The sequence below is a fragment of the Dipodomys ordii genome, unplaced genomic scaffold (genome assembly GCF_000151885.1).
Source record: "Dipodomys ordii isolate 6190 unplaced genomic scaffold, Dord_2.0 Scaffold101, whole genome shotgun sequence".
NCBI classification, from domain to species: domain Eukaryota; kingdom Metazoa; phylum Chordata; class Mammalia; order Rodentia; family Heteromyidae; genus Dipodomys; species Dipodomys ordii.
In genome coordinates this window covers 3678253-3693208 of record NW_012267317.1, presented here as the reverse complement: position 1 = coordinate 3693208, position 14956 = coordinate 3678253, and the positions used below count along the sequence as shown (strand labels likewise).

The 14956-nt window shown below is 56.2% G+C and overlaps 2 protein-coding genes and 1 pseudogene across 2 annotated transcripts in view; 1 reads left to right on the top strand and 2 right to left on the bottom strand.

Annotated features, from left to right (window-relative positions):
- Positions 1-174: 174 nt before the first annotated feature.
- Asb10 (ankyrin repeat and SOCS box containing 10) lies at positions 175-9894 on the bottom strand. Its single transcript, XM_013027201.1, has 7 exons — positions 9780-9894; positions 9198-9639; positions 8797-9064; positions 4550-5069; positions 862-975; positions 492-677; positions 175-371 (listed from the first exon to the last, which is right to left on the bottom strand). Exons 2-6 carry the CDS (start codon positions 9502-9504, stop codon positions 492-494), a joined length of 1395 nt encoding a protein of 464 aa, XP_012882655.1. The 5' UTR covers positions 9505-9639; positions 9780-9894; the 3' UTR covers positions 175-371.
- On the top strand, positions 6504-7801 carry LOC105993830 (annotated as a pseudogene).
- A 1144-nt stretch (positions 9895-11038) lies between the features above and the next one.
- The window catches only part of Iqca1l (IQ motif containing with AAA domain 1 like), a 14060-nt gene continuing 10142 nt past the window's right edge, over positions 11039-14956 (bottom strand). Inside the window, exons 11-15 of the mRNA XM_013027217.1 lie at positions 14276-14475; positions 13840-13926; positions 12728-12905; positions 12142-12380; positions 11039-11670 (exon numbers count right to left, since the gene is read on the bottom strand). Coding sequence (XP_012882671.1) covers positions 11560-11670; positions 12142-12380; positions 12728-12905; positions 13840-13926; positions 14276-14475 — 815 coding nt within the window. The 3' untranslated portion in view covers positions 11039-11559. The remainder of the gene's footprint in view (positions 11671-12141; positions 12381-12727; positions 12906-13839; positions 13927-14275; positions 14476-14956) is intronic.

Here is a 14956-nt window from a genome sequence, read left to right as displayed (position 1 = left end):
CCGTCTACTTCTGCCCGGAGCCGCCCCCCGCGCCCCCCCGGGCCTCTGCCGTCAGTGCTCTCAGCTGGATGTGAGCCTGTCCTGACTCCCCGGCCAGGACAGAGCATCGGCCTGAGGAAGGCGACTGGAGACAGCACCAAGCCACACAGCCTCGAGAGCTTTAATTCACAGGGAGGGGACTCTGTCTCTGTCTCTGTCTGTCTGTCTGTCTCTCTCTCTCTCACACACACACACACACACCCTCTGGCTGCTGATGTGTCCCCCTCTCAAGACAGCATCCACCGCTGCCCTCCCGCTGGACCTCCGGCTGACAGGACCTCTGCAGCGCCCCCTGCAGGCCGGGGTGTCTGCTTGCAGGCAACATCGCATCCCTGGAAGGGAACCAGAGGCTTTTTGGCTTGGGGGGCAGAAGTGTAGCTCAGGGCCCTCCCCCAGCCCTCCTGCCTCCCACCCGACCCCTCCCCGCCCCCCCCCGCACACCCAGGGCTCACCTAGTAGAGTACGTCCTCAAACTCCAGCTGCAGGTAGCGGAGCAGGCGGGGCGGCAGGGGAAGGTGAGGCAGGGCATGAGGCAGGCAGCCCTCCAGGTGCGAGCGCAGCGCGCAGCGGCTCAGGTGCTGCAGGGAGCGCGGCTGCCTGGCCAAGGCAAAGAGGGAGGAGTAGAAACGCCGGTGCTCCTGGGGGGCAGAAGGGCTCCAGGTGAGGGCAGCCTGGGCCCAGCGGTGCCCCTGCACCGGGGCAGGCTGGAGGGCACTGGGCGCTGCCCAGGAACATGCAGGAGTTCTGGGGTGTGAGCAAGCCTCTGGGGGGGCGGGCTGCCCAGGAAGGGGTGTGGTCTCCAAGAGCGGAGCTAGCTCTGACCTGCAGCGTTTCAGGAGGAATCAGCCCCAGCGCCTCCCGGGGCAGCTGCACCGAGCTGTAGGTATTCATCAGCACCTCGATGGTCCGTGGGGAAGAGCACCAGCGCTCCAGCACCTGCAGGAGGCACCGACAGCAGGAAGGAGAGGGGCTGGGTGCCCGGCAGCCCGTGGGGGGCTCAATTGTGTTTCCCTGCCCAATACACTGACGTCCTCATGTCTGGTACCCACCAACCCATAGGACCGGTGCAGTGGGGAAGAGATCGTGCCTTCACTACTATACTTATGCTGGTCTGATCACTGGGTCTCTGCAGGGGAAATCAAGTCAAAGTGAAGACATCAAGTCCTAATCCAACCAGACAGATGTTCTTTAGAAATCAGGCACAGATACACACAGAGAAGGTTCAGGGACAGCACTGGAGTGATGTGCCACAAGCCAAAGCAGGCCAGGTAGGCACTAGAAGCTGAAAGTGTCCGGCACTGCACCTCCCTCCCTGTTCCCGAAAGACACCAAACTTGCCAACAGTGTCCTTTAGAAGTACAGCCCCCAGAAGTGGGAGGGAATCTGGTGCTGTGGGTTTACACCTTTCAGCTTGTAGTTCCTTAACACACCCACCGCAGGAAACTCACACACGCTAACGTTTCTACATTGTGCAGCTCAGGGCAGATACTTAGCATTTTTCATGCATGAGTTCTTTGTGTGTGTCTGTGTGTGAGTTGGTTGGAGGCTTGAACTCAGGGCCCAGATGCTGTCCTTGAGCCTCTTTGCTCAGGGCTAGTGTTCTACCACTTGAGCCACAGCAACACTTAGTTTTTGAGTGGTTTATTGGAGATAAGAGTCTCATGGGGACTTTTCTGCCGGCGCTAGCTTCGAACCACATCCTCAGATCTCAGTGTCCTGAGTAGTTAGGATTACAGCCCTCAGGCGCCTGGCATGCATGAACTCAATCCGCATTTCTAGGCAGTATGAACTGTTAGTATCTCCAATTTGCAAGTAAGAGAAACAGAGCCACTGGTGCCAGGCTCTACCCCATCTCTTATTGGATCTTGACAGGCATTTGTATGGGTCTCACAGCAGCTAAGTCTGGGCTCCACAGTAACACCCCTACACGTATTCCCTCCCCCCAACCATTGCACACATTAGAAGCTTGGAAATCTCTCCCTCCGTGGGCATGCCAGTGGGTAGTGTGAACAGGTGGAAGGCCAGCCCTTGTTTGGGGCCAGGAACAAGCATTTTTCCATGCATGGTCCCTCTTCTCCTCACCCTGCCTCTTAGCAGTGTCACTGCCTGGAGCAGGCCTCTGCCTCACTCCCCCCAGAGCTCAGAAAGAATCCGGGTTTACCCAGCATGCTGCCTGCTGCTTCCTCCCCTCTACCCAAGAACGGTTGATCCTGTCTCACCTCTTCCAGGAAGCCCTCCTGGCTACTCCATCCTGCCCTGGAGCTACAGCAGCCCACACTGGAGCTCTTCCACTCCACCTTGCCCTCTTTCATGTCTAATGAGCTCTTAGACGGAGAGGATGCTTAACAGCTTAGCAAACACCTGTGCACACTCCTTCCAAAGACTTGCAACAGGTTTAGAGCTCAGTGTGTAGGTTACACCCTGGACAGGGTGTAATTATGCGCCGCACGTGTCGCCTCCATTTCTCACACCAGCACTAGAGTCAGGAAGCTGTTAGTTCTCTGGTGAGGAGACAGGCCCCGTGCCCACCACCACACCCCCTCGGAGGAAGCCAGAGGAGGAAGGGACACCCAGGGGCCCCTAGCTGTGGGGAACATGGGGTACAAAGCGTTCCAGTGACTTGTTTACAGTCACATGAGTCAAAGCCAGACCTCAATCCAGCTCTTGCATGCTCTCTCTCCCCCTCCTCCCCCCGCCCTTGCTAGTACAGGGGCTTGAACTGAGAATCTGGTCCACCGTCCCTCAGTTATTTGGCTCAAGGCTGGTGCTCTACCAATTGAGCCATAGCTCCATTTCTAGCTTTTTGCTGGTTAATTGGAGATAAGTCTCATAGACTTTCCTGCCTGGGCTGGCTTTGAACTTTGATCCTCAGATCTCAGCCTCCAGGTGTGAGCCAATTGTGGCTCTCCAGGTCTCTTGAGTGCCGGATGCAGTCTGGTGGCTCCTGGTGCCTGGCAGAACTGACTGTCCCACCGACGGGGGCTCAGAGCCCTCCCTGCAGGGACAGCAGGGACGCCAGCCCCGACGGGAGGGGCTGCAGATTGTGGAGTGGGGACAACTGGGCCCTCTGCTCGGCAGGCGGCGGGGCGGGGCGGACGGCGGGGCGGGGCAGGGCTGGAGGGCTGGTGTCATTTGCTTTGCCAAGTCCTCCTCTGCCCCGCCTGGTGGGGAAATCATTAGCTGTCAGAGCTGCCGTCAGATTACAGGGAATTGCTCGTCTCCTAATTATCTGGTGTTAATAGGAGATTAATTAGTGTTAATTGTTGATTTTCTTGTATTTTCCCAAAGGGGAGACCAATCTGCCGAACTCTCGGGCTGTTTAATTATTTGGTCTTGCTTAGGAATCTAGACAGATGCTTCTAGTTTTGTGGGCAAAGGGGAGGACAAAGACAGCGGGGTGGGCCCTGGAGGGGGCAAGGCTGGGCCGGAGGGGACCTGTCACCACCTGCCCACTCCCAGAAGGCCAAGCCATGCTGATCCCTCCCCTCTGAGAAGAGACCCCTCTTCCCCGCATCCCCTGCCACCCAGAGGCCTCCATGATGCCCCTTCTAGGCCCACCCGTGCCACAGAGCACCCTAGCCCAGCTCCTCATGTTTAACTCGCTTTAGGGAAATTTTAGATCGAATCTGAAAAATACCCATGGAAGGTGTTTTCCCAGGCCGGGCAGGGCCCGCGCTGTGAGGGGAAGCACCCACCAGCGCTCAGAAAGCGGGGCTGCTCTCCCACCACCACTTAAGGACCCCCGAGCATGGGGGAGCAGGCTCACCTTCTGTCGCTGGGGAGCCTTGCACCTGTCCCCCCGTGGCCCCCGCTCAGCTGACCCCACTGCTAGACAGCTCCTCAAATGCTTTTTTTGGGGGGGGTCATCATGGGGCTTGGACTCTGGGCCTGAGTGCTGTCCCTCAGCTCTTTGGCTCAAGGCGAGTGCTCTACCACTTGAGCCACAGCACCATTTCTGGTTTTCTGAGTGGTTTATTGGAGATAGGAGTCTCTCAGACTTTCCTGCCCGGGCTGGTTTTGAACCGCGATCCTCAGATCTTAGCCTCCTGAGCAGCTAGGATTACAGGCATGAGCTACAGGTGCTGGCTTCTTAAATGCTTTTTCTTCTTTTTCCTGTGCCAGTTCCTGCGGCTTGAACTCAGGGCCTGGGTGCTTCCCTTGAGTTTTTTTGCTCAAGGCTAGCTAGCAATCTAACACTTGAGCCACAGCCACAATCAGATGGTAATTAATTGGAGATAAGAGTCTCCTGGATTTTCCTGCCCAAGCTGGCTTCTAACTCCAGTCCTCAGAGGTCAGCCTCCAGAGTAGCCAGGATGACAGGTGTGGGCCACCGTGTCCCATTCTTTACCTCTATCTGGCTTTTGCTCACTGACTATAGAAAAACAAGAAGAACTAGTCTATGTAACCACGTGTCCCAGGACTGCGTTGCTGAGAGAGCCCAAGCACCGGCCGAGGCCTATCCCCTCACCCTAGCGGCCCTGCCTGCGCACTCCCCCCCCCAGTGCCGTACCTTGGGGAGGGCCCCGGGCCACACCCTGACGGCGCCGTGGTTGAGCAGAGCTCGCACCATGTGCTCAGGGCTCTGGGCCAGGGCGGCCGCTGGGCCCTGCAGGGCACAGTGCAGGGCGGTGTGTCCTCCATAGTCCATGGCGTTGGCACTGACACCGTGGGACAGGAGCAACTCCACAACGGCCGAATGGCCCCGGCGGCAGGCCAGGTGCAGGGGCCTCAGCTTGTCCTGGTCGGCGGCATCTGCGTCGGCGCCAGCGGAGAGCAGCAAGCTGCACAGCTGGAAGCAGCGCGAGGCGCTGGCCTCGGCCTCGGCGGGGGACTGGCCACGGGCGTCGCAGGCAGCCAGCAGCGGCGTCCAGCCCTCGGCATTGCGGGCATCGGGACACGCACCCCGTCTCAGAAGCAGGGCCGCCATTTCCACATGGCCAAGCCGTGCGGCCACGTGCAGGGCTGTCTCTTTTTCATCCTCAGTCTGCCCATCCACTCGCGCCCCAAACTTCAAGAGCAGCTCCACACACCTAGACAGGGGAGACGGTGGTGGAAGGAGAGTGGGCATGAACCCCGGCACTCCTGAACACAGCAGACGTGGCAGGGGGCTCTGGGTGGCCTCTGCTTTGCAGCCCTCGCCTACCTTTCCTGCCAGCCCCTGCCCTCTAAGCCACATTCTGCAAGATCGGTGGTCCTTTTTCCTCTTTTCTTTTTTTAGAGATAGGATATTACTGTGTTGCCTAGGCTGGTCTTGAACTCTTAGACTCAAGGGATCCTCTTGCCTCAATCTCCAGAGTGTTGGGACTATAGATATCTGCTACCATGTTGCCCCCCACCCCATGGCCTTTGTAATACCCACCTACTAGCTAGGTGCCAGTGGCTCACACCTATAATCCTAGCTACTCCGGAGGCTGAGATCTGAGGACTGAGGTAGGAAGCTAGCTCAGGAAACTAGTCCAAGAGACTCTTATCTCCAATTACCAGCAAAAAGCCAAAAGTGCAGTTCTGGCTCAAATGGTAGAGCAACTAACTGCTTTGAGTGAAAAAGCTAAGCCAGAAGAAGATGAGACCCTTAATTCAAGTCCTACTACTAGTGCATGCGCGTGCACACGTGCACACTCACACTTCCTGCAGGGACCATCCACTGACTCCCCATAGGGTTAAAGTCACATGGTTATGACACAGCTGGAGAGGACCATCTGCCCCTACTGCTGCAGCGTGGCTGAGAACGCTCACATCACACAGCTCCCAGGCTCCAAGGGCGTATGGAGCTGGCATTTGGGGTCAGGGGCAGCTGGGTAGTTTGAAAGTTTTGTGTGCCGAGTTTTGTGGGGAACTTACCAGCAGGCACAAATGCAGATGGGACCATAGGACAAGGAAGGACAAAACCAAAATTAACCCATAGACTGGCTCCAAGATGGCCCTGGGGACAGACAGGAGTTAGGAATCTGCCAAAATTTGAGGCTCCTCTGTGAGCCGGGTGCTTTATATGTCAAATGAGAGTAATTAATAAAAGCTGGGCTCACACCTGTCATCTCAGCCACTCAGGAGGTAAGATCTGAGGATCGAGGTTCAAAGCCAGCCTGGGCAGGAACGCCCAAAGAGACTCTTATCTCCAATTAACCACCAGAAAACCGGAAGTGGCGCTGTGGGTCAAGTGGTAGAGAGCTTGCCTTTGGCTGAAGAGCTCAGGGACAATGCCTAAGCCCTGAGTTCAAGCCCCACAACTGACAACAACAACAATAAAAAATAGCTGGGCCTGATGGTGGTTGTGAGCACGTATGAGATCGCATCTGAGCCATCATCATTTGAACTCAACAGGCCTGCCTTTGGGGAGTGAAGTGGGCGGTTTGGATGGGTCAAAGGGCTCATTTTATATCCAAGCTACCGTTCTGTATGTTTGGAATGTTCTACAAGATGCTTAAATACACATATCTTTACTCAAGAAAGGCCTGGGCTGAGCAATGGCCCAAGCTAAAGATGTGGTCTTATGTGGAGCCATGGTACTGTCCAAGATGGTGGCCTCTGGCCACGTGGGTGAGTGCCGCAGCCCGGCCAGTCTCAGTGGACATCTGTAAAAGCTACGTGCACACTGGTGCTCAAAATAGAAAATTATTTCCTTATCATTGTTTCAGTGGTATTTGAGTTTGAACCCAGGGCCTCCCGCTTGCTCAGCTTCCTTGCTTATGACTTTTAATTTTATTTTTTATTTATTTTTGCTGGTCATGGGACCTGAACTCTGGGCCTGGGCGCTGTCCCTCAGCTCTTCAGCTCAAGGCTAGCGCTCTACCACTTTGAGCCACAGCACTACTTCCAGCTTTTTCTGCTTATGTGGTGCTGAGGAATTGAACCCAGGGCCTCATGCATGCAAGGCAAGCACTCTACCCCTGAGCCACTTTCCCATCCCCAACTTTTATTTTTTTTGTGCATGTACTGGGGTTGAACTTGAGGCTTCCGGCTCCCACTCAGGAGTTTTATCACTTAAAGTTAGTGCTCTACCTTGAGCCACACCTCCACTTCTGCTGTTTGCTGATTACATGGAGATAGGCGTCTCATGGCTTTTCCATCCATGATCTTTACATCCCAGCCTTCGGAGTAGCTAGGGTTACAGGTGCGAGGGCTTAAGGAATCTGATGGCCTTTCTCGCTAGTGGGCAGGAAGTTGGTGGCCACCAATAAGACAAAAAAAGAGAAAAGCCTCTGGAGTGGATCAACTCTAGGCTCCAACTTGTTATGAAAAGTGAAAGGTAGGGCTGGGAAGGTGGCTCAGTGGTAGAGCACTTGCCTTGAATGCATGAGGCCCTGGATTCGATTCCTCAGCACCACATAAACAAAAAGAAAAAAGCTGGAAATGGCGTTGTGGCTCAAGTGGTAGAGTGCTGGCCTTGAGCTGAAGAGCTGAGGGACAGTGCCCAGGCCCAGAGTTCAGGCTTCACAACTAGACCCCCCCCCAAAAAAAGTGAAAAGTACACGCTGGGGTTCAAACGCTCCGAAGATGCAGGGCGAAGGGCAATTGGTCAGCCTCGCCAACACCTGCCCAGCCTTGAGGAAATTTGAAATAGAATACTGTACTATGCTGGCCAAAATGGGGGTCCATCAGCAACACTGAACTGGGCACAGCACGTGGGAATAGCTACGGAGTGCACACTGGCTATCACCGATCCAGGGGATTCCCACGTCACTAGAAACATGCCAGAACAAACTGGAGAAAAGTAAACAGTGCATAATTTTTCTTCAATAAAACTTGTCAGAGCTGGCTTAAAAACAAAGAGATCTGATGGAGCCAGGTGCTTTCCCGCCTAGGATCGCAGCTCCTCAGGAGATTGAGATCTAAGGCCCGTAGTTTGAAGCCAGCCACGGCAGGAAAGTCTGTGAGACTCTTATCTCCAGTAAACTACTTCCTCCACATACAAAAATGGGCCTCTGGCTCAAGTGGAAGAATGTTAATCTACCACTCTCTCAGGAAGAGCACCCAGGTCTTTTGTTCAAGCCTCTGGACAAAGGAAGAAAAGGAAAGGAAAGAAAAAGAAAAGGAAAGGAAAGGAAAAGCAAAAGGGAAGGAAAGGAAAGAGACGGGAAGGGAAGGTGAAAGGGAAGGGGGAAGGGGGCATGGCTTAGCTGGTAGAGCACCTGCCTAGCAAATGAAGGAGGATCAAGGTCTAGGCCAGTGCAGGCAAAAAGTATAACCTTATTTGAAAAATAAAAGCAAAAAGGGGAAAAATATGGATTAGGCATGGCTTCGTGGTAGAGCAAACTGTCTAACAAGTGTAAGGGCCCGGGTTCAAATCCCAGCACTCCCCAAAACACCACCAAACCAATATTCACTGTAATATGGCTTCTCCAAAGGGTTGGTACAATTTTCCCAGGGCAGGCTACAAAGCTGGGCCCCTTGGCTGGGAAGGTGGCTCAGCGATAGAGTGCTTGCCTTGCATGCCTGAAGCCCGGGGTTCGATTCCCCAGTACCATATACACAGAAAAGGCTGGAAATGGTGCTGTGGCTCAAGTGGTAAAGCGCTAGCCTTGAGCTGAAGAGCTGAGGGACAGCGCCCAGGCCCAGAGTTCAGGCCCCACGACCGCAAAAAAGAAAAGAAAAGAAAAGAAGCTAGGCCCCTGGAACAGCCCTCTACCATCCTAAATCCAGGCCATTGCAGAATTCACACGGATCAATGGTTGGGGAATCATTTGGGGAATAACTATGTCCCAACCTGCCCACATCCTCCCTGAGCCCCTGACTGTCCCTAGGGTCCGAGGTACTTACTCAAGGGTGCCAGCCCCTCGGCAGAGATGCAAGGGGCGTTTTCCTTCCTGGTCTGGCGCATTGGGGTCTGCTCCGGCCACCAGCAGCACATGGACACAGGCCGGGTGGCCCGCAGCGCAGGCCTCGTGCAGGGCGGTGCGGCCCCCGGGGGCGCTGTCCGGTCTGGCCCTCCGTCTGAGCAGCAGTCGCAGGACTTCGGTGTAGCCTCGGCTGGCCGCCACATGAAGCGGGGTGGTCAGTTCCTCCTCGTAGGTCAGAGACCAGAGCCCTGGGGGAAAGAGGGACAGGACCTCAGATCTCAAGGGATGGCCTGCAGCTGCCCGAGTGGGGGAGGGAGGACAAGGACTCAGAGCTGAGTCTGCAGCCGCCCCTCTCCCACCCCCTGCACCCCGGGCCCATACTCAGAGCTCGGATGTTGAATCGGAAGTCCCTCCATCGCTCTGGATCGCTGGTGTCAAAGACAGAGTCGGGAGCCAGGCCAGCACTGGAGTCGGCGAGGATGCGGGCGACGGAGCCCACGTCCCCTGCCAGCACCGCCTGCCAGAGGGCGAGGGCGGGGCCTGCGGCTGTGCCCACGGCAATGGGGCCCGGGCCCGACCCGGGGGGCTCCTCAGACCCTCCGCTGGACTCCACCAGCCTGGCACAGAGGCTGTGTCTGTTGCCATGGGGCTCCCCCTGCCCCCCGCACTCTTCTGGGTACCCGCTCATGAGCACGGGTGGAGGGGGGAGGGCGCGGAAGCCACAGGCAGAGGGGCAGGAGAAGGGACACTCCGAGGGCCTGGCGTCCCTGAGCTGGCCACGCGGCCCAGCAGAAGCTATTCTGGGCTCCACATGACTTCTTCCCTAGGCCAAGATGAACGCTGTCCAAGTGTTCAGGGTATGGGAAGCATCAGCCAGGGGCTTCTTTTTTCAAGCCTTGGGAACTCAGCCTGGGACAGTCACCTCTGCCTCAGTTTCCCACACACACACATGCTGCCCCTCACCCCTCTGGTGGCTGCTCCAGCGAGGCTCTGCTGTACGGCTCTCCAGCAACAGGTCAGCTGTGCTATGAGGCGGGAAGAGCTCCTGCAGCCTGGCCAGGTCCCCCGTGTAGAGGGCATTCTGCAGCGCCATGTCGCGGCACGGCAGCGGCGGAGACCGACAGGCTGCCTGGGCTGGGCAGGACTGGACCCCCCAGACGTGGCAGGCAGAGACTGAAGGAAGGCACCCCAGAGGGTGGCCCCCATGGGCCACGGCCTTCCCTACATTCCTTCCCTTAGGCATGGCGGCTTCTGGGAGACAGCCAACGCAGCCGGCAAGGCTGCAGGTGGACTGGGCAGGCAGAGCTGGCCAGGAGAGGCCAGTCTGGGAGGGGCAGGGGAAGCTTTAAATAACTCCTGGCAGCAATCAGTTCCCATATGAAACTCCCAGGCCAGGAGAAGGCCAGGTAGAAGCACGGAGAGCCACGCAACCCCATGCTTCACTTCCAGGCCAGGTGATGTCCAAGTGGACACTGTCTCTGGTCCTCAGGTCAGACACAGGCCATCATAACCCAGAGAAGGGATGGGATTTTCCCAAGGACACACAGGACGGCTGGGAAGGTGGCTCAGTGGTAGAGTGCTGGCCTCACATGCATGAAGCCCCGGGTTCAATACCTTAGCACCACATCAACAGAAAAAGCTGGAAGTGGCGCTGTGGCTCAGGTGGTAGAGCGATAGCCTTGAGCACAGAGAGGCTCAGGGACAGTGCCCAGGCCCTGAGTTCAAGCCCCAGGACTGGCAAAAAAAAAAAAAAAAGTCTGTTCTTGAGTCCTGCACTTTCTCTGACTCAGTACTGAGAACCAGGCAGTGAGCCGGGGCCCAGCACCCATTGCAAACTGTCCTTAGGGGTTTTCTGGAAAACAGATGTCTGCCAAAGGGAGCAGGGTTCTACCCACAGGCTGCAGGAGCCACGCCTGCCCTCCATGGCAGGCCGGGGTCTAAGCTGGAGAAGGGGGGAGGAGGAAGCCCTGTCCAGTGAGGGCCATCAGAAGGAGGAAGCTGCTTTTGTTCAAGGGCAATAGAAGGCAAAATGAGAAGAAAGCATATGCTTTGGGGTTGTTTTGTTGTTGTTGTTTTGTTGGTCATGGGGCCTGAACTCTGGGCCTGGGCACTGTCCCTCAGCTCTTCAGCTCAAGGCTAACGCTCTACCACAGCTTATGTGGTGCTGAGGAATCGAACCCAGGGCCTCATACATGCAAGGCAAGCACTCTGCCACTGAGCCGCCTTCCCAGCCCAGATCTAGGATTACAGGTGTGACCATCTGCCTCTGCAGATACAAAAGCTAGCAGAAGCCGATCCCAAACAGGAAGGGTCTTAGAGATCACTCAGCTTTCCTTACAAGTAAGGAAAGTGAGGCATAGGGCCAGGAGAGTATGGTCCGGGTCACACCGGGAGCCAGCACCATGGGGTTCCACGTAGGGCCTGTTATTTGTAGACTTGCCTTTCTCTTACCCTTACTGTCTCTCCTCTCTTTTCCCTCTCCGGTCCTTCCTCTCCTATTTTCCCTCTTTTAGTTTGTGGAGAAGCAAGTGAGGTGGAGCGCCTACAAAGGAAGTGCCAAGGAGATGGCGTGTGGGGGGATGGGGACGTTTGAGTGAGAGGAGCAAGGAGTGCAGGAAGGTGCACGAGGCAGGCAGCACAGAGAGGGACAGAGGAGGCACAGATGGCAGATGAGACGCTCGTCTGGTGTTTATGCCCCTGCCCCTCCCCTTCAGGCTGGAGGCCCCAGGGGCATCCGCAGGTCTCAGCCTTCAGCCTTTTTCTTCTTCTCCTTTGCCAGCCTGGCCTCCTCAGCCTTCCGGTCCTTTAAAAATTGCATATACTTTTTGCCCAGCGGAGTCTTGAAGTACCAGTCCTGGAATGGCAGGGGAGAAGGGTGGACCCAAGAACCCTTACCTTTGGCTCTCTTCCACCTTCTCCCCTCTTTCTGGGATCCTTTTTTCCTCTGTAGGTATGTGTCCTGTCAGAGCCGGGGTTTCCCACAGGGCCAGCCATTCTTGGGGAACCCGGCCCCATTCACCCCTCCCGTCCAGTCCTCTCTTCTAAGGCCAGCCTGACGCGCAGGGGATAGGCACCATTCAAGGGGGCCAATGTGTGTAGTGAGCTGGTCCCACAGGCCCCTCACAGGCAGGTGGCCCTTTCTAGTTCTTGCCAAGCCCAGGCAAGATCGCCCTGCCCCTCCCTTAGCCTGTTTGCCAGTTCCCGGTTCAAATCCAAGTCCCTTTACGCTGGCTGTCTTCTGACATGGAAGCAAAGCATGCATTACAGGATTGACTTGTGGCTGGCACTGCTGCCACCCAGTCCCCTGCCTGCCTGGCAGCCTCACCTTCAAAGTTTCCTCCTCTTCTTTGTACACTGGGTCCAGCTTCCCCAGCTGTTCCACGAACTCAGAGGCCACCAGGGGCCGTTTAGACACTTGTAGGAGCCGACGGTCGGTCAGCACAGTCTGGATCACTTGTAAGATGTGACTGGGTGTGTAGCCATCGGACACCCTGGCCAGCCCACTGATGTCCAGGCTCTGGGTGACCCGTACGCCCTGGGCCTGGATCATGTGCTTCCACAGCACTGCAGCCAGGGAGAGGAACAGGGCAGAGAGGGCAGCGGGCAGCAGGGTCAGGTCAGAGGCCCACAACCTCCCTGGCCGCCAGGGTGTGAAGGAACTTGGTTCCTCGGGGAGCAGCTCCTCCTTCGAGGAAGGTCTGGGGAGGGGTCCTAGCTGAGCCCCAGAAAATGGAGATCCAAAGGATGGAGAGTGGCCAGTGTGTGTCCATAAAGCTGAGGTTGGACCCACAGAACTGGGATGTGTGTGACACCTTGCCCAAGGCTGAATGGGGGCTGGAAAGAGGCTGGGAGGGTTTTTTGTTGGGGGGGGGAGTGGCGCAGTGATCCCTGGACTCCATCTCTGCCCTCACCATAACGAGATGCATAATCAGGCCGCGAGATAAAGAGGATCCGCTCGTAGGCCCGACACAGCCCCTTCATGTCTGCCAGGTACGGCTGTTCCGTCGTGCCTATGAGCAGCACTCGGTCCCCTGGGCCCAGCAGTCGCAGAGCCTTGGTGAGGTCCTTCTTTATTCGCTTTGGGTCCATCTGCTCCAGAGAGGAGAAGGTGAAGGGGTCAGGCCCCATAGGGGCCCCCCATGTTCACAGAGCACATGGCCCAGTCTCAGCCTCCTGTCGGCCCTGACGAAGTGAGAAGAGGCTGTCCATCCTGTTTTGACAGGAACTGAGGCCTGAGGGGCTAGTCCTTCTTTCCTTTTTTTGGGGGGGTGGGGGTGGGGATTGGTCATGGGCTTGAACTCAGTGCCTGGGCACTGTCCCTGAGCTCTTTTGTTCTACCACTTTGAGCACCGCTCCACTTCCAGTTTGGAGGTAAGAATGTCACAGCCTTTTCTGCCTGGGATGGCTTTGAACTATGATCCTCAAATTTCAGCCACCTGAGTAGCTAGGATTACAGACATGAGCCACCAGTGCCCAGCTTCCTTCCTTTTTCTTTTTTCCCTTGCTTCCTTCCTTCCTTTTTTTTATTTCTCTCTTTTTGCAGGGGCTTGAACCCAAGGCCTCATGTTCCCTTCCTGAGCTTTTTCTGCTCAAGGTTGACTCTGTAGCACTTGAGTCACATCTCTACTTTCACTTTTTGGTAGTTAATTGGAGCTAAGAGTCTCACAATTTGTGTGCGTGTGCCAGTCCTGGGGCTTAACCTCGGGGCCTGGCATTGTCCCTGAGCTTCTTTTTGCTCAAGGCTAGCACTCTACCACTTGAGCCACAGTGCCACTTGTGGGTTTTTTGTTTAAGTGGTACTGAGGAATTGAACCTAGGGAATCATGCATGTTAGGCAAGCACTACCACTAAGCCATATTCCCAGCCCTAGAATCTCACAAATTTGTCTGCCCCGGCTGGCTTCGAACTGCAATCCTCAGATCTCAGCCTTCTATGTAGCTGGGATTACAGATTACTGGTGCCCAATTTGAGAGACTCATTCAAAACCTCGGCCCCTGGCTCTGGCTGCCTGTCCACCTCTCACATTTATCTCTTCCTTTGGGATCCTCTTATAGAAAGTCTTCTCTGCTTGTCCAATCCAGATCACAGAGGGCTGTAGGAGCCGGGCCACCTGGAGGGGTCAGAGGGTACAAATCAGATATCGACCTCTGGGTCAAAGGTCATGACCCTACTAGGTCAGCCCCTAGGTTCAGGGTTGTCCTTGGAGCTGTAGCTGCAAACGCCCCCTACTGTCCCAGACCTTCAGTCACCATCCTCCGGGGGAGGGGTTGCATAGAAAGCCTCAGTCTCCCCCCCTCCACCTTCCCCAGCTCAGGGTCCTGGAAGGGGTTGGTAGGAAGATCTCACTAGTTCCAGTTCTGAAATCTCACCAAGTGACCCCCATCCATACAGGCCCACCCCCCACTCCGTCTGATGTCACAAGCGGAGGAGGCAGAGCCTCAGAGCCCAGGGCTCCAGACCTTGAAGACCAGGTGCACTATCATCTGTGAGCCATTCTTGCCAGGGTATTTGCCTGTCAGGTTGTTAGGTGACAGGTCGAACAGGTTGGCACCGGTTTCCGTACACACAGCCTGAACCAACATCTTCTTCCCCATGCCGGAGGGGCCCACCAGGAGGAGGGAGCGGATAAGGGGGGCCATGGAGTGTATCTCTGGGGAGCCTGCAAGGAAGCCAACAGAGGCAGAGGCAGGGGATGGGCCAGAGCGGGCTGAAGGCTGGGGAAGACTAGGAGAAGTGAGGCCCAGGCCTGGGGCTGGGAAGTGAGGTGGAGCTGCAGCGGGAGGGATGGTCTGGGCCCTGCTGCTCCCAGCCCCACCTGAGCAGCTCGTCCGCCCGGGCCTGCAGCCAGGGTGGCGGCTGTAGGATTCCCAGTGGCTCAGCAGCCTCCGTGGTAGGAACTGTGCGTGGGTCAGGAAGGAGCTCACTACCCTTTCCCAGTGCCTGGCTCTTTTCCCTGCCATCTGCTTCAAAAGGCAGGTGATATGGCTAACTCAGGAGACTGAGATCTGAGGCTCATGGTTCAAAGCCAGCCCAGGCAGGACAGTCCATGAGATTCTTACCTCCATTGAACCACCAGAAAATGGCAAGTGGAACTGTGGCTCAAAGAGGTAGAGCATTAGCTTTGAGCAAAAGAGCTCAGC